The 24,791-nt window shown below is 35.8% G+C and overlaps 1 protein-coding gene and 1 non-coding gene across 2 annotated transcripts; both read right to left on the bottom strand.

The window, feature by feature from the left end:
• Positions 1 to 1,781: 1,781 nt before the first annotated feature.
• LOC107862132 (probable serine/threonine protein kinase IREH1) lies at positions 1,782 to 19,251 on the bottom strand. The gene is made up of 18 exons (XM_016707597.2): positions 18,243 to 19,251; positions 13,020 to 13,090; positions 12,758 to 12,940; positions 11,284 to 12,669; positions 10,704 to 10,876; positions 10,320 to 10,563; positions 9,148 to 9,240; positions 8,934 to 9,074; positions 8,764 to 8,856; positions 7,170 to 7,374; positions 6,640 to 6,725; positions 4,726 to 4,814; positions 3,196 to 3,247; positions 3,031 to 3,087; positions 2,743 to 2,916; positions 2,580 to 2,657; positions 2,005 to 2,197; positions 1,782 to 1,891 (listed from the first exon to the last, which is right to left on the bottom strand). The coding sequence occupies exons 1-17, from the start codon at positions 18,895 to 18,897 to the stop codon at positions 2,114 to 2,116; spliced, it is 3,864 nt and encodes a 1,287-aa protein (XP_016563083.1). The 5' UTR covers positions 18,898 to 19,251; the 3' UTR covers positions 1,782 to 1,891; positions 2,005 to 2,113.
• Positions 19,252 to 20,026: 775 nt separating this feature from the next.
• Positions 20,027 to 20,110, bottom strand: LOC124897470. The gene has a single exon (XR_007054188.1). It is a non-coding gene; the product is annotated as a small nucleolar RNA Z196/R39/R59 family (small nucleolar RNA).
• Between the last annotated feature and the right edge of the window lie 4,681 nt (positions 20,111 to 24,791).

The raw sequence follows: 24,791 nt of genomic DNA on the forward strand, positions 1-24,791 counted from the left end.
ACGCAGTTTAGGCAGAAGGGTGTTAGTCTCACTTTCCGGCGAAATAGACGTCGTGATAGTTCTGAAGCCATTGTGTCTGCCATAGTCTTAGTCCTATTCAGGTAGTTTATTGCTCGTCATCGTTATCACCTTTTGATATTTGCTACCTTCTATTGTTTATTTTGTTTCAATTATCACACTAATTCGTTGTTGTTTCTGAATACCCTCTTAATGCGTTTCTTAATAATTGTCAAATTTCTTTTCGCAACGGCTTAAATTTGTTGCACACTCGTACATCTTTCACGAATAATCTCTCTAACTCCTTGACTCCTTGAGGTAGGAATATGAGTTGTACATCATATACTCACCATTTTTTTTTATTTTTATTCTTATTTTTGTAAGAAATCAGACTTGGCCTATTGGTTAATTGATTCTCCCACCTTGATATTATTATTTGTGATTCACAAGTACCTAACATCAAGTAAAATAACATGTAGGCATGCAGCTGCTTTTTATTTTATTTTTTGGCCTTTGTGCTCCAGTTGTGGATCAAGGGTGGACAAATGTTAAGGTTTTATTAACACTAATCAATTACCAATAGGACAAACTCGAAGGGTGTGCCGTTACTAATGCAGCATAAATAGGTACCCTTCCGTCTCAATACGCTTTTCTTTTTTATTCTTCTCAGGAAAAACAACTAATTAAGGACACAAATTACTATTTTATCTTTATTAGATTTCATTTAATAGGAAAAGTCGAACTAAAAAAGACTAGCATTGAAGTGACTTTAATGAGGGTAATTTAGTAAACATAACAAAATTTTCTCTTATTTCTTGAGCTCCACGCATAAATTAAAATGAAAGAATTATATTTATTTGAACTATTTATTTTATTTTATTTTTTTGCTTTGGGTTTAGACTCATGGAATAACATATCTAGTCTAATTCCACAACCAAGTACTGAGAGTAGGTAAAGAGATTACTTCTCAAAGACCATAGGCTCAAGTATCACGTCTGACCTCCAACTTATGACGCTTCACATTATATAACCACTTTTGATTTCTCCAAAATTTAATGATTTTATTTCTCACTTATATCATTCGCCCTTTATCATGTGCATACTAAAACTCATTCGTAAAATATCATCAAGGACATTTCAACCATTTAAACAAAAAAAATTGTGTTGATAACATACTCAAACCCCCTAGATTGTTGAGCGGGTTATTAGTTAAAGAGGGACAATAATAAATGGGCTTATGGAGAGGTACTTGGTTGGTTTACCACTAAGATGGGGCATGTTCACAGATAGCAGATAGGACCCCTATTTAAAACAAAGGAGCCCTTTCAAAAAATGATATTTTAGTAAATTGAAACTTCAAACATACAGATTTAAAGTAGGATTTTCCAAAGCCTAACTTTAGACGTGACAAATCAACCAATAAGAGAAACCTTGGACTAACATCAACTCCACGAATAGCTAGAACCTGAAGCCCAAACAGGTTACATAAATGTTGCCACAGCCAACAACACACACAGTGTAATCCTACAAATGGGATATGGGGAGGGTAGATACCTCGACCTCGTTGAGGTAGAGAGGTTGTTTCCGAAAGATCCTTGCCGATGTTGCAAGCAACAACCGCCCACTAATATTTAGAGAAAGACGGCTAACAGAGAGCTCAAAAATGGAGATGAGAAGTCATGTCACCTTTGCAATTGCACATGAGATGTGTTTATATTGCTGTGGAGGGAAAAATACAAGTACAATCAGAGGCCTTAAATGCCAATGAATGGAGGGCCTTTTTGGCTGCGAAATAAAAACTAAGTGAAACCTCACAGCATTAAACTTGTTTGTATGACAAAAATACATATCCCCCGGTAGTCGGTCACAGTCTTTAAGCTGCTTATATATATATCTGCAACAGGGACAGCAAAAGGTTTCAATCATCGTCAGAAGCATAATAACGGTGCTACAGAATAGAACACCATTAGACAAGCACATATTTTTATAGAATGGGCAAGTACATACATTTACAAGGTATAAAAACAGGAGATAATTGACTGGCCATTCTTTTCATTAAATCACCCCAACAGAAAATATCAAATCTGATGCTGTGGCATGCAAGTGCCCCCCTTGGCTATGCATTAGGATTAGTCGGCTGATCATCTTTGCTACCTTTTGTAAGCAAATCATAATTGATTGACGCAAGCTGGGAGAGATTCTGCAGGAAGAGAAGTCAATAAAATGAGACTAGTCCTTGGAAGTATGGAATGGCTCCTTGGCGCCAAAAGAGAACATCACGTAATAAAAAGTAATAATTGGTTGATCAAGCCAAAAAGATTTGTTTTGGATTAATCAACTGACAGGCAACAGGTGTTAATAACATGTTAAGGTTGTTCAGTGTAAGAAAACGTGACACATAGTACGACTCATGGGTTCAATACCACAATGGTTATATACCAGAATCAAGAAACTCATTACTTGTTTAGCATCTTTCCGCTCCTTGTAATAACATTGAATAGCTTAGTATACCAAAATAACACAAAATGATAATAATGGAAAGCAAACAATCATGAATCAAGTGTGATCGAACAAAAAACTACCTTAAATGAGAAGTTACTAAAAGAGTAGTTGATGGAAGAGCCTGAGTCAAATTCTGCAAGACCGCCACATTCATCAACCTGTTCAGCAATCCATCGAGAAACCCACTCAACAAAAAAAGCCAGATTCACAAACAAACCTTAAATACATTGATTGTAATCATACCAGTTCATCATGGCGGTTACTTAAACAACTGCTACTACCACTAACACTACCATTGTCACTAGAATCCTCAAATTCACTGGCTGCGTATACACGTTCATCTGAAGTATTCCAAGAGAAGCGACTCGTGAAGTAACTTGTATCCAGTGCATTTTCTGAAGCAGGCACAAATGCAGCCTGAGAAACAACATACAAACATTTAGGTGCAACAGCAATTAGCTTACGGGAGACATCATTTACCTATCAGATTCTATAGATAGAGTAAACATGAAATAGAAATTGCAGTCAAACCTTCTGCCTAGCAAGTGAGTCCCAGCTAATATCCCTAAAAAACGGGTGCTGCTTCACCTGCATAAGAATTATATTCATTTCCAGATGTACTCCAAAAATTTTGAACTTTAAAGGATAAAAAGAACTATGTTCATATCAACAGTAAAACGGAAAAATGACTGTTACCTCTGAGGCTCCTCCGTCTCCAAGCCTCTGATTGGGATCTTCTGTAAGTAACCTGAAATTTACAAGGACAGCAAAATTTAAGAAACGGATATAGTTTCTATGATACATTTGTTGGACAGAAAAGAGTCATGTTTAATTTTTATTTTTTAATCTTTCATTTCATTTAATTTGAGAAGTGGTATTGTATTTTTTTTTTAATTAGTAGTTGTGTTTAATGTTTTTTTAAAGCTTGGTCATCCTAATTCAAAGCACTAAGACATAGAACAATTCTAGTAAATCTGAGTGCACTTGAAGATTATGGATTTTTTTTTGGATCAAGTAATTAAATTTTATTAGTGTTTCGAAAATTAAGGAATTAACTCAACTAGATAATAGCAACAACATACCGAGTGTAGTCCCACAAAGTGGGGTCTCGGGAGGTAGAGTGTACCCAGACCTTACCTCTACCTCTACCTCAGAGGTGAGGTAGAGAGGTTTTTTCCGATAGACCCCCGTCTCACTCTACTAGATATGCATTGGGATTAATGTCTACAGTGGATTCATGTAGCTAACCAAAACCTGTCTTGGATCAGGCATAGTTGATTCATTGGACATGCTAAATAGTTGGTTCAAAACCTTAACTCATTCTGATATGTCAGAAAAGATTAACTTTTGGATTATCTGGTTAGGGACAAAGTTATGCAGGGATTTTAGTACTAGGACTAATAATCCCTAGATTATTTATTACTACTGTTTTGTTTGGTTCATTGAATTAAAAATGGGCTATACGGTGTATAATCCAAAACATGTGTTTGGTTTGAAGCTGGATAAAGTTTCAGTAACCAAACACTGGACGACTACAACAACAACAAACCCAGTGTGGGACTGGGGGGGTAAGATGTACGCAGTCCATACCTCTACCTCTGATGAAGTAGAAAGGCTGTTTCCGATAGACCCCCGGCTCAAGACACGAGATACCACACAAACACATAGTAAAGCACAGAAGCAGATTACATAACATAAATACGGCACCCATAAGTAATATAAAACAGAGGAAAGCAGAGGACACTGGACGACTATTATCCTAAATTTTATGCCCCGAGATTAGAATCCCAAACCAGGTAACCAAACGGCCCCAGTGATTTGAGTGATCACATCTATACTTTCTGCAGTGAAATTTTTTCCCTGTCCTAAGAAAAGGATTAGTTTTTGAGCACTCCCCAGAGACAATAGTGACCTCTGGGAGTTTCCAAAGTGCATGCACATAAAAACATCAAGATCGAAAAGCAATTCGCTAAAAACATTTGAAACTTGCTATTGCATCACAACCATCGACTAACTTGAGACAATTTACAGAAATCTTTCAATATAAAACACCAGTGTTTGTAGTCAACACCAATTAGAACATCCACTGCCTCTCTAACGTACAGATAACTGATTACTCATTTAGCAATAATTACATTTCATAATTCACACATGCTACTGGCCAAAGTACTCACCGTCAAGGAAACTTATGTTGGGATTAATAAGAACAGCCAAGGATTCTCTTACCGGTCAATCAGATCATATGCCTCAGGACTCATTTCCTCTGGAACTCCGGGCCAGGGTATATTACGATTGAGAATATTGTCGAATATTTTCTGAATATAAGAAAAGGTTAATATAAAATTCAGAAGTACTTATTCAGAAGTGCTAGTGCCGGCAATTAACTGTTTATATCAAGTTCGACATGTGTAAGCTATATTCACATTTTTATTCAATAATTAGCGTCTAAAACTGTTAAATGTAAATACCAAAAAAATTCAAAATGTGTTATTCATTAAGAGAAAAAATAATACCCCCTCTGTCCGAATTGATATGACGATATTTGAAACGGAGTTTAAGAAAGAAAGACGGTTGAAACTTGTGGTCTAAACCAAGCCATAGACATCTGTGTTGCTACAAATTATCTCATTAAGGGTAAAAATGAGGAATTCAAGACTTAAAAAGGGAAAGTATGACACATAATTCAGTTAGAGAGAGTAACCAATAAGAAGGTAACAAACAAACAGTATTTATTTGAGAGCTAATTGTTTATAGATTTAAGAAAGAAGAACTAAAAAGTGGTCAAATTCAACCTTTTTTTTTTGGCTTAGAAAGAATACAACTTGAAGATAAATTCATAAAATTGTCACGAGTATACCAAGGATCTATTTAGTGACCCGACTAGTTTGGGATTGAGGTATAATTCATTGATTGGTAACTCATAACATGAAATAGCATTTCAGGTAACTCATAACATGAAATAGAATTTCAGGTAACTCATAACATGAAATAGAATTTCAGGTAACTCATAACATGAAATAGCATTTCAAAAACCTATAAGGGATGACGGATGTCATTAGTAATAGATCCAAAAACATTTAGCAACTAAGTCCACAAAATTTTCTAGGACTTCCTTTTATCTTTACTTTTATTTAAGTAAATTCATTTAGTTAAAAAAGAAAAAAAAAAGAACGAAACTCTTAATATTAAACAATGTTTTACTTTTTCTACCAACCCTACCCCCTCCAACCCAGCAACCCCTATTGCCTTTCCTGGGTTACTTGATGTCCCAACCAAATGATTGGAAATAGGTTGTGCTACTAGAGCAGACCTCTGTCAACTCTAGCAATAATACTAAGTAAATTAGTTCTCATCATACAACACAATACATATTTACTCTAAGAAAGTTACTTAAGTCTGGATGACACTCAAAACCTAGAAATAAAATCAGGAAAATATGAAGAGTCAATGTGAGGGCAAAGAATGTCCCTAGTGCCACAATTAAGAAAAAAAACTGAAAATCTTAGAAACCCACCATTTATTTAAGTGAAAATTTACGTTGTTTCTCATAAATGCACTTAGGTCCTGTTTGATTTTTTTTTCCAACTTGATTTTATTACTAAATTAGTTCTATTTATAAAATCTGTCATCATATGTGCAAGGTCTGCATACCATCTACCCTCCCAACACCCCCACATTGTGGGACTATACTGTTGTTGTTATCATTTGTTTAAGTCATTTTCGTTTTTACTATGTCCACATATTTCTCTAAGACAAATGGTTAAACTGGAATCAGTTATCTAAGGTACATTGAAGCAATTAAAATCAATTTCATATTCCAAATGAAACAAGCTGTTAGGAATTGAGTATATTTTCCAAATAAAAACAAGCACCATTTTAAAGTATTACAACTTTCAAGTTCCAATTTTATCATATGTCCCTAAAGAGACATGTTAAAGTATTCCGAACTATGGCATATTTTTCCCATAATTGGAAAAATTGCTTAGGCAACATACAAGAAAAGCTCTGAACCTAACGCAAAACATAAGGAACGATAGTGAGTCATTCTTATATATAAAAATATAAAACTGCTCATTGACATACTATCAGTGTCACAATGGAAAACAAAGAAGAAAGAAACAGCTACTACAAAATATTAACCTGAGGATGCTCCGCATTGAAAGGTGGAATGCCAACAATCAACTCAAAGAGAATAACACCCACAGACCACCAATCAGCCGTGAAACCTGAAAAAGTCAAGCTCTGTGGTAACCACTTAACAAGAAATAGAATGGCATGAAAGAAGAATGTCACATCCAAATTGTTTTCTTACAGGTTCGATATAAATAATGATATAACAACTTAAACAAAGAATTAATACGAAGATTTGAATATCTCTAAAAAAAATGAACAAGTTCGCCAATAACCCTCCCCTGTCCTTTCAGTTCAACAAGGAGTTGGTGTAACCGCCGGGTCATATAATCCAATTTTTATTGTATATAGAATTAATTCCCCTAAACCACCAAGAAGAGATATGTAATTACACTATAAGGGTAAGTAAGAAGGAGAAAGGTAAGTTAGACTGGCAATAGGTTGATTGTATATCTGATTGCTTCATCTGAAACTTCCTAAAAGATAAATCAGCAATTCATTATTGAGAACGGAAAACAACAAAAAACAGATATACAAACCATGCCCTGTTCCTAGAAGGATTTCGGGTGCCAAATAGTCTGGTGTGCCAACGGCAGAGCGTTTGTCGCGCCTCTCCTGCTGATGCTCAGGTGCCAATAGCTGAGGTTCATCATCTTCCATCATGGATGTCCCACTGACAGCCGGACCAGACAAGTCATCTGTGCTATTGATAAGACCAACTTTAGAAAGCCCAAAGTCCGTCAACTGTAGACAATACCACCATTAAAGCTGTGACTCATCAACACAAAAACTGCATACTTAAACATAATAAACTTCAAGCCAGAAACCACAAAAGAAACAGTTCTATCAACAACCTTTGCATTTGAGCTTGAATATTTATCCAGATCTATATCAGCAAAAACTAGGATTTACATTTCAGTGATTTGCTCTGGAGAAGGGATACGTTAACATAAGTGTACTCAACCCAAGCTCAAAAAGGCAACAAAGGATATAGGATAATACGATGTAACACTAATGAACTAAAAGGCATATTACTTCAATAAAACCCTCGACCGCTTTTATTTATTAGAGTATTTATCCTATTCTATTCCATTATAGAACCTACGGGTGTTTTGACTAAAAGTTCTGCAGTTACATAGCTTTTCAGGGTAAGCTGTTACACTTACTTTGCCAATAGTTATGTTCATGGTTACCAACTATTGACAACCTATATATGCTCATCATGTTTCATTGAATTACGTATTCCCTAACTTTTTAACTCAATATAAAGATTTGCCTTAATCTTTTTTTTATATTCCAGATCTGCGAAATTATTTGATCAAGCTTAAAATGCAGAATATCAAATTCATGTGACAAGCCTGGCCCAAGTCCACTCATGAGATTCCCCCATTCAATGGTAGGACTATGAACTACAGGCTAATATTCACATACATCCATGACCTGCTAGCAAGCTACATAGTTATGACTTGAGACCGAGAAATCCCTAAAGGCAAGTTGGCGCACGGTTCGAGACTTAGGAGATAATAGTTCCGCACCTTTATCCTTCTGCATTCAATACCAGGCTTTGTGCGCGCTGGGTTCGAACTCGTGACGTACGCCTAACCCAGACATTGTGCTTTGTACCCTTACCACTGAACCAAAGCCCTGGAGGGCAACATGGATACGAAACATGCACTTGCTAAGAATAAAAGCAGGCCGGAGGATATAAGAGAATTTTCTTCATACCAATAAAGTGGGTAGAGAACCACGAAGGCACAATCAAACTAAAATATCTGGAATATAAGTCCAGCAAAACAGTCATATAACAAGACTTTACTCAATCAATCAATGGCATCTGAATCCCAAATTAGTAGTGTCCACTATATGAAACCTCTATAACTATTCTGCTTTATCATGGCCCATTTCACCAATACTAAATAAGTTGTCTTTTAGGGAAATTTGGGTTCTCTACAACTAGAAGTTCTTTTAACTCACACTTACTCCTACACCAATATACAAGTCTCCAGTCAGTGTAGCGAACACAAAAAACTGATGTGCCTATATAGGTTATTTGCTTCCACTATGCACTGATCTTAGCTAAGCCCGCATTGATAGCACTTGAAAAAGTCAAAAAAAAATACGAGAAACAATTACCTTGATATGACCATCATGAGCAATCAACAAATTGTCTGGCTTTAAATCACGATGAACCACTCGCAAAGAGTGCAGATATTCCAGAGCAAGCACCTGACCAGCTCAGAATCTCAGATTCATATTTAATCATGTTGTGCACAACGTTTCCTAAGGGAGTTATAAATACTCACTACTTCAGCGATATATACACGAGCAACATCTTCATCCAAGCAGCCCAGATTTCTCAACAATGAATACATGTCCCCACCATTCAAGTATTCCATCACAAGGTACAAGTTCTCGCGGCAAGTAAATGAGTAGAAGAATCGAACCTAATATGTTATTAAATTAGTAAAACAGTGCATCATATCTAGAAGTAAAAGTTTTCTCAGTTCACATGCTCACCACAAAGGGGTTGCGAACTGATATTAAAATATCACGTTCCGCCAAAATACTCTCAACAGCATTTTTGCGTATCATATCTGCCTTCTTCAAAACCTGTAGACTAAACAAGTAAGTTGGAATGCCACAAAAATCATCGCTTATTGATACGTAAAATTAACACCTGTACAATTAAGATATTGACCATTAGGCTAAGAAGAAGTGAGATTATAAAAGCAGCATACTCTATCCACCAGCAGCAATGGAAGAACAAGATTTTTCTCACTTCGAGTCGAGCAAAAATTTCATGTCTAATCAAATAAGCGTAAACCACAAATAAGTCATAAATCATAAAACCAAATTCAATTTAACGAGACAGTAACTGATACAAGATAACAGAATGGTGCTCATCCTAATTATTTGTTCAACAGTCCAAAAGCTTCTGAGAAGCAGAAATCATATCAGAGAAATGAACAGACATGCAGATAACATGTATCCAGCAAAACACAAATGGGATATCTCAATTAAACAAATGAAGAAATCACACCTCCCTGCACAAGACCTTGAAAAGATATACACGTCCAGACAATTTTTTTGATATGTAAACACCATTAAGTTAATTAAGCAACTCTCCTTGCGAAGGTTGCAGGTTCAAAACCTGCATGGACCATGCGGTGCAACTTCTTGCTTTTCATTTTTTCAAATAAAAAATAAATAAATTAAGCAACTCCCCTTGAATTGCCAAAAGGAAATAGGAAAGGGAAGGTTTTAAATATTTTTTCCAATATACTGAAATATGTATTCTTTTGATTCTAAAAGTTCTCCCGTGAATCTCTTTTCTTTAATCTTCCTGAGGTTATTGTGTTCCCCTAGTGATAAACTATATCTTGTCGCTGTCACATAATCCTTCCAGGAAAATCTCCAAATTCATCAAATTCTTCTTCTAGAGATGAACAAATGCATATCAAAATAAAGTGATGACATGGAGTTCTTGTCCCGGTTTTCTTTTGGCTGGGATTCAGGGAGACGAAGTTTTACAGGTGCTTGCTCAAATGCCACATGAAAATAATCTTAAGAGCAAGGAAAAAGGATGCCCCAGAGTTGATCAACACAAAAAGAAACTACTCCTATAACATTTGCCAGGAGGAGAAATGATCAACAAAAAAAGGAACTCCTACAACAAACTGTCTGTGTACCTTAATTGCAAAGAAATCTCCAGTGGTTCTCTTTTTCGCCAAGAAAACACGTCCAAATGCCCCACGACTAATTGGCTTTATTATCTCAAAGTCATCTATAGAGGTACGGACTTTGGAATGAATAGGGCTTGTTCTCAAGCTACGTACAACATCATCTTCCAAGGGAGCATCTTCATCAATGACGGTGCTACTGATATCAACCTTGTCATCATCAACTAGTTCACATAGTTGCAAATACTTATCCCTGGAGTACAAAAGACAAGATATTAATCCTTAAGTTTTATTTCCTCCGCAGTCACCCCCCTTCTCACAATTCTTGTAATTATCTTCTTCTTTTTTCCTCAGAAAGCACAGCAAGGTAGAAATCACAAGAAACTAACTTACCTTATCAGCTTTTCTATGCGGGTTCCAAATGTTTCAACCGTAAGTGAATCCAACTTTCTGCGCTCTGTCACAACTTTCAGATCTTCAAGGCAAGAGAGCAAATAAGATATAGACCGTTCATCATTTAAAGGCGTGTTCGCCACACATCGAGCAATATCTGCCAGTTCATTCATCTGCACCATTGATACATATAACATCAAATGTCAATTCAAACTTCTGAAAGAAGTCGATACCAAATATACTACACTAACACGAGCAATTCGGACATCTCGTGAATATTACAAAACTGACTTTACACTAAAAGAAATATCATTATAACTTCTATTTAAATCAAAATGTTACAAGAAACACAAGCTTCTCAAACTTCAAGCAGAGCAAAATACAGGAATTAGCTGGAAAATACAGTTTGAACTCAAATTGAATATCATATCATAGGTTCACTTCAAATAACATTTGCTAAGCGATACATATATCAATCAACCAATGAAAGACACTGAGGGCTACGAAACAAATCCTTATACCGGTATCGCCAAATAGACGAAATTTAAAAAGTAGGCAGCAGGAATGTATCGGCAACTACCTGAGGAAGATCATCATGCTCAGAGAAACCACCTTTACCTGCCAAGAGCTGGTCTATCTGGCTGGTCCTTGGTGTCTGCAAGGGAGACCTAGGAGTCATGCTGCCTGCAGATGATGTTGTCATTCCTTGATCAGACTTTGGTCCAAAGCGGGTTTTACATGACATAGTAGGTAAACCTTTAAATTCATCCATGAACACAGAATTATCCACTTCAGGAAAACAATCCAGCATGTCTTCTGACCCTCGGCGTGACCAATCGCTAAGTTTTGGAGAGAGGGGTTCAGATTCCTCGGTCACACTAGAGTTTGATACTTTTGTGACATCTGGGCTTCCAACAATGGGCTGGAAGTCTTTCTGTGAAAATGACTCCATGAGCTTCTCAAGAGTATCTGCAATTCTAATCAAGCGCTCATTAACACTAAGACCCTTTTGATCACAACGATCGGCAATAGCACAAACTCTGGAGTGATCTTCTACATGCAAAGTGGGAACCTCATCCTCACAAATGCGGCAAATTATTGAATTTTCATCTGAAACACTTGGCTGATCACCCCAGTATCCCCAGGAAACTTTATGCTGGTGCTTGGAAGGAATTGAAGAATGTGCATGAGAATCTTTAGCAGAAAGAAACTCAGGATGCTTGGCAGCAGCTAGATTTACATCAGGACTTCCTCTTTTGTTCATTAATAGCTTTGAAGGTTCAATATTGCCATCAATTGTGTCCTCCTTGGTTGGAGAAGCTTCTTTGGGACTTTTTCCTGCTGGAGTTGGAAATTTCTTCCAGGACGTCATCCGATCCATTCCACCAGGCGACTCCAATTTTTTTTTATTTTCAGCTTGCGCGACCTGAGAGTCCCCTTGATGTACAGCCTGATCTTTCTTCCACTCAAACCCATGTTGCTCCTGACTATAAGATTTTCTTGGGGCCGGCACCTTTGGGAATTGCATAGGACCAGACATCATAACATTTCTTCCCATGCCTGGAGGAATGCATTTATCCACGGGTTGCAATGACTGACGAAGTTGAAATACAGGCTCATCGTCAGCAAACGCACTTTCCTTATGGAATTGAAGCAATCGCGTACACCTTGTAAGTATAAAAAGCATCCTAGTATGAAGCTGCTTCAGTGTACCCATAGGAAGTTCCTGGCGTCTATCATCCAGATCCTGAACAATCCCCTCACACTGAAGCCAAAATTCCCCTGGTGATGTCATTGCACAGCTCCGAGCCAAAACCAACAAATCTTCAATAATTTCCTGCCATTCTGGATGAGTTTCGGCATTTTTTTCTAGAACTCCAACCAGATCTGCAGCAAAAATGCGCAGATCAGAATCCACTTCCTCCTTTGCTTTGTCGAACTTTGCTCTAATCATCGTCAAGACTTCCTGTTAAAATTGCAAAGAATTGATTATAATTGAACAAACATGCTGATCATTTACTTAATTAAAGAACCTAGCAAAAAGGTTCAATTACCTCCAAATTACTTAAACCTCGAGGCTTCCAGAATGGATAAGGCCGTACACCTTTGGAATTAAGTTCATGGGAAAAACTTTTTATATCTGCCGGGAACCTTTTCTTGGGTGCGCTGGTTACCCGTAGTATAGCTTGAACACGAGGTGATTCAGACTCCTTTGGGTTTTCCCATTCATAAGATGTCTAGAAAGCACATACTAAAGGTTAACATTACAGCAAGAAAAGAAACAACTAATTCACCAGGTGTTCATTGAACCTTTACCTTTAACTCGGGATTATATACATCCATGCCCCTGACACCTCCAGAATGGCTCCAAGATGGGTTGAATTGCCCTATCAAAAAATGCAATAGACAAAAGAAAACACTTAGTCATGAACCAAACGAAGTCTACAGTCAATGTTATACATGTTACATAATGGGAATACTTCTTGCTGGCCTGCCTTCGGAGTATGAAAGCTTTGTCACTACGGCAAAGCTTCAACAACCAAAACCAACTATGGCTGAGCTTCGATCCAGCTTGTTGTTACATGAGTCTTGGCTTCAATAGATGCATCCTATTGCTATGTTGATGATGACCAAAACCCGTTGTCTTACCGCTTGGCCACGCCCCATTTAGATTTCTATCCGATACTAAAAAAGTATATTGTTGGTTTTGTTTGTTTGTCAACTCTAGTCCAAATATCTATAGAATAGATTAGATTGGTACTGGGATTTTGCTATGTTTTTGGTATGTGTAGATATAGAATTCAACTTAATTTATTGAGATAGGGCGGGGTGGTCTACCGGTTAGAGCCAGACGGGAAAGACATAGATGGCACCAATCTAATCTCAAGAACTCTGATTCAAACATTTTTGTGTCGCTGACTGGGTCTCTCCCCCTCTAGGTAATCCATAGAAAGCAAAACAATTCCATAAAGTGACAATTTTGCATCTTGGTTCATTAAAGCATATGAAATTTTGGATCATGTAAAAGTTTCTGAACTCACAGATGATGTTCGCCATTATCCAGAAGTCTAATAACAAATCAGTTACAAATCTTTTCTTAAGCTTATTAGGTGGTTTATACGACAAATTAAGTATGCCAGGGAATTTTCAGCAAGAAAAGAAACACCTTTCCCGTTAGGAGAAAAATGAAGGGAAAGAGAAAGAACATGTTGACTAGAATTTAACATATAAAGTTGTGTGAAATCTAAGAATATGCTAACAATTACTGTCATCCAAATGCATTACTGCCAATTTACATCTTTTTTCCAGCGTTAAGTAGCAGGATATAGGGACACCAAAACTAAAGCATCCAAAGAAGGTAAGCAGGGTAGCATAAGGTTTAATTACTGAATGTAGTGAAAAAGAAGTAGTTGCATATATTTAATGGACTTAGAAACTTGGGAGAACCAGCTGCATTTCCTTTGTCATATACTCATATTAACAATCCCTATTTCTTTCCTCGAAGCGTCTCTCCACTAGTACATAATGTTTTTAGTAATCCACATAACTTGAACAGTTTATCGTTGAAGCTTGATAGTATAAAGTTGGCAAACAGCCAATTTCATGAACCTTTATTTAGTTGAGACCTGGAATGGAGCTGTACTAGGTAGAGAGCACTTTACCTACCGTTAGATAGTTAATGCACATAGTAGACTTAGTGTCCCACATTGGAAAAGGTGTAAATACATACTGCTCTCTCTGAAGGGGACCTTTAGAGTAACTGGCAAAGTTGCTGCATGTGACCAGGAGGTCACGGGTTCAAGCCTTGGAGACAACCTCTGATAAAAATGCTCGGTAAGGTTGCGTATGATACACCCTTGTGGTGGGGCCCTTCCCCAGACACCACGCATAGAAGTAGCTTTAGTACACCGGGCTGCCCTTTTTTTTAGAATCTCTCTCTATCTCTATCTCTATATATCTATCTCTCGATCTCGATCACGATCAATATATATATATACACACACATATTGATACAAGTCAAATGGCCACCTTAATTTTTGAAGACATGATTGGAGGTCATCATTTAAAGGCTCAAGACTTGGTCACCCCGAGGCCACAAGAATATGCAAGGAAGACCCGTTTTGAGCACAAGCAACGCCATGTGTGGAAGATTGCTTGGAGCATCGAAGACTTGAGGACTCACGATTTTGGACAACACTTAATGGGTCATGATTTGGTCATCTTCATTAAGGGAATTTTGGTCACTTCATTGGGTCCAAATGCACTCCATGGCCACCCCACCCTTTAAGGGCATTGTTGTTATTTTGCCTTGTCTTGTAATAGAATATAAATAGAACATTTTAGGTCTTTTTCTCATTAGTTGTTCATTGATGTAAGACTTGAAACATGAAACACCTTTAGTTGTAGGGCTTGGAATAGCCACCACACCAAAATGAGGGCAACAAGTGTGGATATCACTTGTGTTGCAATGTTGGTTTGAGACGTTGGTGTTTAGAGGAGGTAAAGTTCCTCTTGTGTCAACGTAGGAGTTAGGTTAACCGTTGTGTGTAGTGTTAAGGGTCCAAGATTACCATATTCTTGGATTCTTAAGATTATACCAACCAAGGTCTAACTATCTATCCATTTTGTTTATGTTGTAATCGTTTGTTTGTGTTCTTGTAATTCAAATCCGTGACTTGTTGTTCTTGTTCCATTGTTGTTGTTCTTCATCTTGTTGATGTTAACATAGTTTGTTGTCAGCTATTTTTAGGTGATAAACACATCAATACATTGTGTTCTTGTTGTTGTTTGTTGAATCCGAGTGTGGTCTTCAAAAGGGTCCTCGGATCTTTGATCTTGTGGACTGATTTTGAAGTGTGTTTCATGTTGTCCTTGTAATTCTTGTATCACATATATAACAGGGACATAGACCCGGTGACATGGCAAGCTTCACAGGCCAATAATTCTATTTCCTAATTTTAATCGGATTTTCCCCTTTTTCCTTTGTTTCTGCATGTAACTATCCTTATTTCCCATTATTTTAGAATGTCAAGTATCTTTTCTCTGAACACTTACAACACCGCTTCTTTTAAGTTTAAAGTCACCTCAGTGTCCGCTTCTTTTCTCACGGCTTTCCTGAAATTAATCTTTACATAATTACCTAATTTATTTCCTTCATCATAGATTATTACTAATTAGTTGTTCTCATAAATTCCTCTCTCTTCGTTCTTAGTATTCATTTCAATCAGTGCTTTAAAAATTCCAGAATCGCCTCTGTTTCGGCTTCTTTTACAATCATTTCCGGCAATCTTATAAAATTAATTTTACATAATTACCTTATTTATTTTTCCCTCATTATTACTAATTAATTATTCTTCTAAAATTCCTCTCTTTGTTTCTTCATTATTGCTAATTAGTTATTCTCCTAAAATTCCTTTCTCTTCCTTCTTAATATTCACGCGCTTTCTCACTCCCTTCGCATCCTTCTTTCTTTCCTACTTTCTTCATTATAGATGAATTTTGAGTTTTTAATGTGTGTGTGAAACTGTTTTTGGTGGAAAAAGACGAAAGTTATAATAGCAACTTTTATTAAACATTCTCTTCATTTTCTTTTCTTTTTTCATTGGTTTTAGTTGGGAATTTTGTGCTTTTGAATTGTGTTTGAAGCCTTTATTTTGCTTTACTTACAAAAAAATTAAATATCAATTGTGCAGAGTGTTGTATGATAAGAAGGTGCCCCTTAAGCTTAAGACAAATTCAAGGCAAATTCTACAGAGTGGCAGTCCATCCGGCCATTTTGTATGGAGCGGAGTGTCGGCCAGTCAAGAACTCCCACATCCAAAAATTGAAGGTAGCGGAAATGAGAATGCTGCGTTGGATGTGTGGACTTACTAGAGGGGACCGAGTTAGGAATGAGATTATCCGGGAGAAGGTAAGAGTGGCTTCGGTGGAGGATAAGATGCGGGAAGGAAGATTGAGATGGTTTGGGCATGTGATGACGAGGGGCACAGATGTCCCAGTTCGTAGGTGTGAGAGGCTAGCTTTGGATGGCTTCAGGAGGAGTAGAGGTAGGCCGAAGAAATACTGGAGGGAGGTGATTAGACATGGCATGGAGCAGCTACAGCTTACGGAGGACATGACCCTAGATAGGGAGGTGTGGAGGGCGCGGATAAGGGTAGAAGGTTGGTGTGAGTGTGTGGGTTGTAGCGAGTAGTTGGGTGATTTCTTGTGTAGCCGGGTTAGTAATCTTTGGACTGTGTCCATGAGTAGGAGTCTCTAGCCAGGAGAGTTTGGGTGTGATGGGTGTCTTTGATCTGTGTGTGTATGTTCCTGCTTGGTGGGTGTCCTATTTTTTTAGTCTGTATTTTGTAGTGCTCTTATTTCTCTTATCTCGCATTTTCTATGATTTCTATTTTTGATATTTTTATTCCATATTTCTGTTATGTCATCCATCCAGCTGCTTGTTTCATTACGGCCTTGTTTACTATTCTTTATCTTGAGCCGAGGGTCTCCTGCTGCTTGTTTCATTACGGCCTTGTTTACTATTCTTTATCTTGAGCCGAGGGTCTATCGTAAATAGCCTCTCTACTTCTTCGGAGGTAGCGGTATGGACTGCATACATCTTACCCTCCCCAGACCCCACTTTGTGGGAACACACTGGGTTTGTTGTTGTAGTTGTTGATTGATGTGCGTAGTTGCAGTATTTAGATTCTTTTTTTTATGGATATTGCTAAGTCGTCTTTTAATTGGGATTTTCTAGAGTAGATTTTATTTAAAGTATGTTTAGCATCAACGAGAAGGGGAGCCTTGGAGTAACTAGTAAAGTTGTCATTATGTGGCCAGGAAGTCACAGGTTGAAGTCATGGAAACAACCTTTGCAGAAATGCAACGTAAGGCTGCACACAATAGACCTCTGTGGTTCGGCCCTTCCCTGAACCTCGCACATAGCGGGAGCTTTAGTGCACCGGACTGCCCTTTTTCTTTTAGCATCAACAAATATGGTATGCTTTATGCAGTTTCATTGGCGATCTATTGATTCCAAATTGATGCCTTTGTTTCGTCCATTCCAGAAATGTTATTCAATTTCGGAAAAGGGTCACACTTTATACACTAATGACATATCTATTTTTTATAATTTGATATCCCGGATGACAAACTTAAAGAAACAGGAATCGGATATTTAATCATGGGAAGCAGCTAAAATCCCTACAAGTACACATCTGATTCCTAACTAAAATCCTTGCAAGATTACATAATGCCTCAGTTGGCCATTATGGTTGGAGTGATATATATTTTCAAGTTTTAGCAACATGGTTGGCCAAGAAACATCACGATTTCCCACATGACTCAGTTTTGTAATGTAAGTCATCATATTAACCTAAACCAATCTATGAATCCGTAGTTTAGCTAAGGGCATCTCTCTTAGCGTTTTGCCACACAATTTAACTGAATTGGAAGGATAAACGCTTGAATCATCAAATAAAACACACACACAACAAATACAGTACTTAATTTTCGCAATTGAATCCACAGAAGTTACACTAATGCTACTTATCCAACCTGCTCCGGCAGATGATTCGCCACTCTGCAACCTCGATGGTCCTGGCATACGTGAGCTTCGGTCCCTCAATGAAGCATTCTCAGCAGACACACCATCCGAATTTTCGACATTCTCAGCAGACCCCAATACTGACTTCTTCTCATCCTTGTTCCCTAAACTCTTCTTTCCCAAACCCGAACTCATCTTCCCGTCACCACCACCAGCAGTCTTAGACAAATTGCTACCACCCAAAGTATTCCCTTTATCTCTACTCCCATACCCAAAAAAACTCTCCTGTGGCAATGGCCCTGATCGAGTCTTAATCTTATTCAACCCCAACGACGACGCCATTATCGGTGACAACGGAAATGAAGTAGCCCCAGTAACCCCAACTTCCTTAGTATCCATTACCCCTTTCTTTTCCTTAACTTCTACACTACTGTTTTTTCCAAGATTCCTACTTTCTTTACCTTTAACATCCTTTTTCTTGTCCTTAAAACTAGCAAAACTCGACAATGAAGTTGGGGTACTTGGAGGATTATCCTTAGAAGAAGTAGATTTCCCTTTCTTCTTGTTATCAGATCGGAATGGTGAGTTGGAACCACTGGATCTTGATCCATCTGGGCTAGAAGTATCCGACTTCTTCGACGAAAAGAACCTCCCTTTGAACACCATCTTAGGGTTTTTAACAGTACCTTTTAGTTCGAATCAGCTTGCTTGCACGCAACTCAACTAATTTTGTTGTTTTTGAAGGAAAAAAAAATACAAATACAGCCCCAGCAGCAAAAAGATGCATTGCTAGGGGCTGTGTTAGTTGGGACTAAAGCATAGTGTGGTAATGGAGAAAAAAAAAATTGACAGAAAGAGACTGAACAATTTTGGGTTCTTTTATTCAGACAGAGGGGGATTTTAGCAGTGGGGCTAAATTGAAGCAAACAAGAAAAGACCACTTTGACAAGTTGTGGAAAATTTTCATTATTGTATTTGAGTAGTTTTCTTACACAATACACCTATAAAATAGAAAGATCATAGTAGTAGAAAAATACTGTAATGGATATGGTTGTGTAATGTATGGATAAGGTCCAAAGTGGTCAAGTGGTAAGATACAGAGACATGTTTATTTTATTATTTTTAGTTTTCGATTTTAATATACTTCTTTATTTGATTGGAGTAGGATATTTGTTTTATTTATAAGCCAAGCTATTATGTTAGAGTTGGTGATATTAAGTAGCCGTTTTGGCCATGAAAATAAAAATAAAAATAAATTAAAGTTGGAGGGAGTTGTGTTTGGTCAGTACCTTTTTGAAAGATTTTATTTTTAGATTTTTGAAAATAATAAAAATTAAAATATAATTTTATATCCTCATTTTTTAAAAACTATCAAAATCACCCAACTATTAATTTACCTACTAATATACAACCAAATGTGATTTTTATGTATAGACACTTTCATTACTCGAACCAAGTTTGCATTAACGAAAAAAATAGTACTCGAGAACAAAGATTGACAACTAATGACTCTCCTAATAAGCATCAGAACTACAAGGGATAGAATGATTGATTTGGATCATTTGTTAAGACGCATTGTTAGATGCATCATTTGTTTTTTGATTTGGATCTTCACTAGGTACTCACTTGTTCTCAAAAAACTTTCTAGTTTTTCCAATTGTAAGAATTAACTCAAGTTGTTGAAACAAAATTGAAGAGAGATAATACAAAAATGTTCAATTAGTCGAAATGCAAAAATTGGGGAAAGATAGAGTTGAAATAAAATTGAAGAAAGATAATATAAAAATATCTTAGATACAATTTCAGCTGAAAGATGATGGTATTTTTATATTAATCATTGTTCAATCAACAATTATGGAAAAAATCATCATTAATTGCACCAGTGACTAAACACTTTAAACTTTTTAAACACTATGAGGGCTTCGTGAAAAAATTAAAAAAATTAGGGTTATATTTAATAATAATAAAAAATAGAATTAGAGTTGGAAAACAGTGAAAACAACAAAAATCTGTTTTCACTTTTCAGAAAACAATTTTGGAATAATAATTTGAATTTTCATGATCAAACATCACAACTTTAATATTGTAAAAAAATAAAAAATAAAAAGAATATTTTTAATGGCCAAACGACCTCTAAGATTTTGTTTGGACATGATTTAAAATTTAGTTAATTTGAAGTTGGATTTTTTTTTTTTGTTGATAATAATCGTAAATTATTGTCATTATCATCAAACAGAAACTATTACAACAAATGAAAAAATCGATGATTTAAACACCTCTAGGGTGCTCAAGCTCCGATGCCTCCCGCTATCTTTTTTCTCAACAAATCAAAACAAAATTCACCTACACACGTAGGGGTCATTTGGTGGAGTGTATTGAAATGATAACGCATGCATTAGTTTAATATGTATTAATAGTGCCTTGTTTGGTGTACCTTTTTAGCATATGTATAACTAAATTAGTTATACTCTATTGTGTATTGAGGTGTGTATTACTAATACCTCAAAATACATAGCATTAGTAATGCACTGGATCTAATGCATGCATTAATAGGCTTAAAGACCCTATTACCCATAAAAAAAATTCCCGCATCCTTTCCAACATATATATTGAGGGTATTATGTAATTTTTTTTTTTAAATTATGTAATCATGTTTTTTTTTAATACATTGAACCAAATACTGCATCATAACTAATGCAAGCATTATTATTACACCATATTTGTATTATTCTTATACACTCTACCAAACGAGCCCGTATTATATTGCTTTATATATTACTTTGAACATGTACTAAGACTAGCATATTCTAACATTTTCTTTGCTAATTTCCGACCATGCGCCGACGTCAAATTTATTGACATTATGATTATACTAATGATCTATTTAATTACTATCAAGGTGAATTGTTTTTATCCATCTTGAGTGCCACGTGTTAAGATCTTTTAAATAAAAAAGAAAGCTTAGTAGTCGTTTGGCCATTAAAACTAAAAAATTTTGAAATTGGAGTTAGAGTTGTGTTTGACCATGTCTTTTTTGAAAAAAAAAATTGACTTTTGAAAAAACTTTTTTAAATATGATTTTATGCCTTAACGTTTACAAACTATCAAAATCACCCAACTAAAATTTACCTACTAATGGAAAAAGAACACAATTAGTCACTATTATAAAAATAATTACATATATATGATCATATTTAATGAATTTCAATTATGACATATATAATATTTACATTAATAGTCGTTTTCTCATATTTGAAAATTTTAAATGTGGATGTTATATTAACAGATCACTGTTTCCTGTTTTTTAGGTAACAAATATTATCTTTCAAACAAATTTATTTTTTTAGGAATTTATTTAATTTATTTCCTTCATTTCCGTTCCTAAAAAATAGAAAATGATGAGTTGTTATTAAATTTGTGGGTGCCGCTAATTTATTTCTTTAATTTTCTTATACATGAAAGATTTTACTATGAGTGAATAAATTATTTATATGTAAAACATGCTTCGCATATTTATGGTATATTATATCATATACCATAAATATATAAATATGCTTAGTATGTTTCTTTATACTTTGGATTTTTATATATGTGTGTATATGGTATATACGTGGTATAAACTTCATATATAACATACTTTGTATATTTATATTATAAATATGCTCAGTATGTTTTTTAATACTTTGTATATTTATATGTGTGTATATGGTATATACATGGTATAAACTTTATATATAACATACTTTGTATATTTCTATTATAAATATAATACTTATATATTTATGTGTATAAATATAAATTAACAGTAAAATAATGTCTTAAATAAGCGAAAAAATTAAATAAGGGATAAAAATAATGATGAAAGAGAAAAAGAGATACAATATATTAATTAGGATAGCATTAAGTTTGAAATTATAATTATCTTATTTTTTAAAACTGTCATACCCCTTTTTCAACTCCGAAAAGATTTCATTTTAAGGTTCAAAAGGGTTTTGATTATTAAAGTGACAAAATGAAGATAATTTGTTTCGAAAAGGACCTTTTACATTCAAAACTCATAGTCGCCACTTGACATAATCGGGTGTGTCAAGTCACCATTGGAAAATCCTTTTTCAAAACCATTTGACTCTTTAAACTGGTTTGCAAACAGAGATTCCAGCTAAGAAATTTTATTAACCGAGGGGAAGGTGTTAGTCACTCCTTGATCCCGTGGTTTGATCACGGTCACTTGGTGGAGCGTATCGGCTAATTTTGACACTACGAATGTACAAAACACACAAAACACGTAAAACAATCAAAAAAACAAAAAAAAAATGAATCAAAAGTACAATGTCCAGTCCAATTTATACAGTCCAAAATATAAAAATGCATTAATAAATCCTATCTAACCTACACTAATACTAACTACGCTCCCGTGTTTTACCCGACGCCTCGAACCTTCCTCACGAACGTCTTCCGACAACATAGTACGTTGGGGCATTCCCTGATGAATAAATACATTGTGTCTCGGGGCATTTCCCGGCTAAATAAATACGTTTGAATTAAACACGATGAACTAGAAACCAAACATTCACACACACATTAAACATTCAAAACATTTAATAAACATATCACTCCTAAGTTTTGCCTACCCAAACCGACATTTGTCTATCCATTTCAACATATCATAATTCTATCACATTCCAACAATATTCATGCTCATTACGAATTAAATAAAACAACAATAAACCAAAGTTTATCTAAATTCAACTTTTTATCAATTTCTTAATTCCATCCCCAAACAACCAATTTCAATTCTCAAACGAGATACCATTTCACCAACCATAATCAAGCAAACAAACCACGAGTCAAAATAACACTAAATATAATAAACAATGAAATAAAAAAGAGAAAGGGAGTAGAATTGGACCTCAATTTGAAGCTTTCAAACTCAATGTTATTCGAATAAAGAGAGTTCGCACCCGAAAATCTTGAGCCAAACTTTAACACCAACAATCCAACTCAACAATGAGAAATAATGACCCGTTCTCCGTCACTCTTCACCGACACTGTTCACTTTGTTACTGTTCGCGATGTTACTGTTCATGCCGTTATTGTTCACCGGCACTGTTTACGCCGGATTCCCATTGTTCGGACCCTTTTTCTCTCTCGATTTTTTTTCTCGCACGATTCTTTCTTTCTCTCCCTCTTTTTTTTTTTCATTCTTGTCAGGAAAATGATTTGGTAATTGTTGTTATTGTGGAGAAGATGATGATGAAAGAATGAGTCTCCCCCTTTAGAATTTTCCTTTTTTATTTTTTATTTAGTTTTTCTTTTTCTTTATTTATTATCCTATGTGGAAGCATATAATTGGTGGCTTGTGGGAATAAGCGTGTGGCATGTGGAAAAGTTAGTGTGGCATGTGGAAAGATGAGGGTGGCGTGTGAAAAAATGAGTAGGGCTTGTGCCTTTTGCATGTATCCAATGAAAAATGAAAAATGAGGTGTTGAGGTAGCATAGTGAGATGACAAAGATGCTATGTATTTAATTATTTTCAATTCTTTTTTTTTTTTTGGAGAAATTATCAATTAAACAAAAGTATGGTAATGTGAATAAAATAAAATAAAATAAAATGATTAAAATATTTTTGAAAAAGGACAAAATTGCGTGTCTATATCATGCCCCCTTTGGATGTAAACACATGGTGTTTCATACAAAGCAGTAGACAACGAGACAAAATTTTGTTCTGACCTTTATTCAAAAGCACGGAGCACGAGGAAGGAGGAAAAATAGGTCTTGACCTAGGACATCCTACCTACATAAGTTAAGAGGGAATCGAGTGACAGTTATCTCAAAGGATTGGAAGGAGATAGACTATGTCGAGTTAGAGAGTCGAGTGAGGTCCCATCGAGGTTTCGATCCGCGGCTCTATTATTACACAAAAATGAAAATTACAAGTTAAAAACATAAATGAAATTACAAAATTCTATCTACGCAGCTTCTGTTGGACTCTTGACTTGAGTTTCATCACCTTATTCTTCAGGCGGACTTCTGATTTGAAATTTCTTCAACTTGTTGCTTGGTTTTCAATTTCATCACCATGTTCTCCAGGCAGGCTCCTGACTTGCTATTTTCGATCTGTTGACTTTCATTTTCTTCACTTTGTTACTTGACTTTCAACTTATTCTCCTTGTTGCTTGACTTTCAATTTCTTCACCTTGCTGTTTGACTTTCCATTTATTCGCCCTGTGCTTCAGGCGGGCTCCTGAAATCACGTCAAAACTAGAAAGAAAATTATCCCAAACAAAATTATTGTAAAGAGGAAATCGTTTGCCAAAAAAGTAAAGTTCCAAAACAGATATTAATTTATTTTTTTCCCCAGTTTACCATCGGAAGACTTTTGAGAAAGTCATATCATACCTACTTGCATGTTGCAATAATGAATCAAGACTCTGACCAAGAAATGCATCTCTTGAGAGTAAAATTGAATGACCAAGATTAGGAAGTGCGCCTCCTAAGAATTAAAGTGAGGAATTCTGACTAGAAAGTGCGTCTTCTAGAGATAGAAGTTTGAATTAAAA

This window comes from Capsicum annuum, chromosome 3 (genome assembly GCF_002878395.1).
Source record: "Capsicum annuum cultivar UCD-10X-F1 chromosome 3, UCD10Xv1.1, whole genome shotgun sequence".
In the NCBI taxonomy this organism is placed as follows: domain Eukaryota; kingdom Viridiplantae; phylum Streptophyta; class Magnoliopsida; order Solanales; family Solanaceae; genus Capsicum; species Capsicum annuum.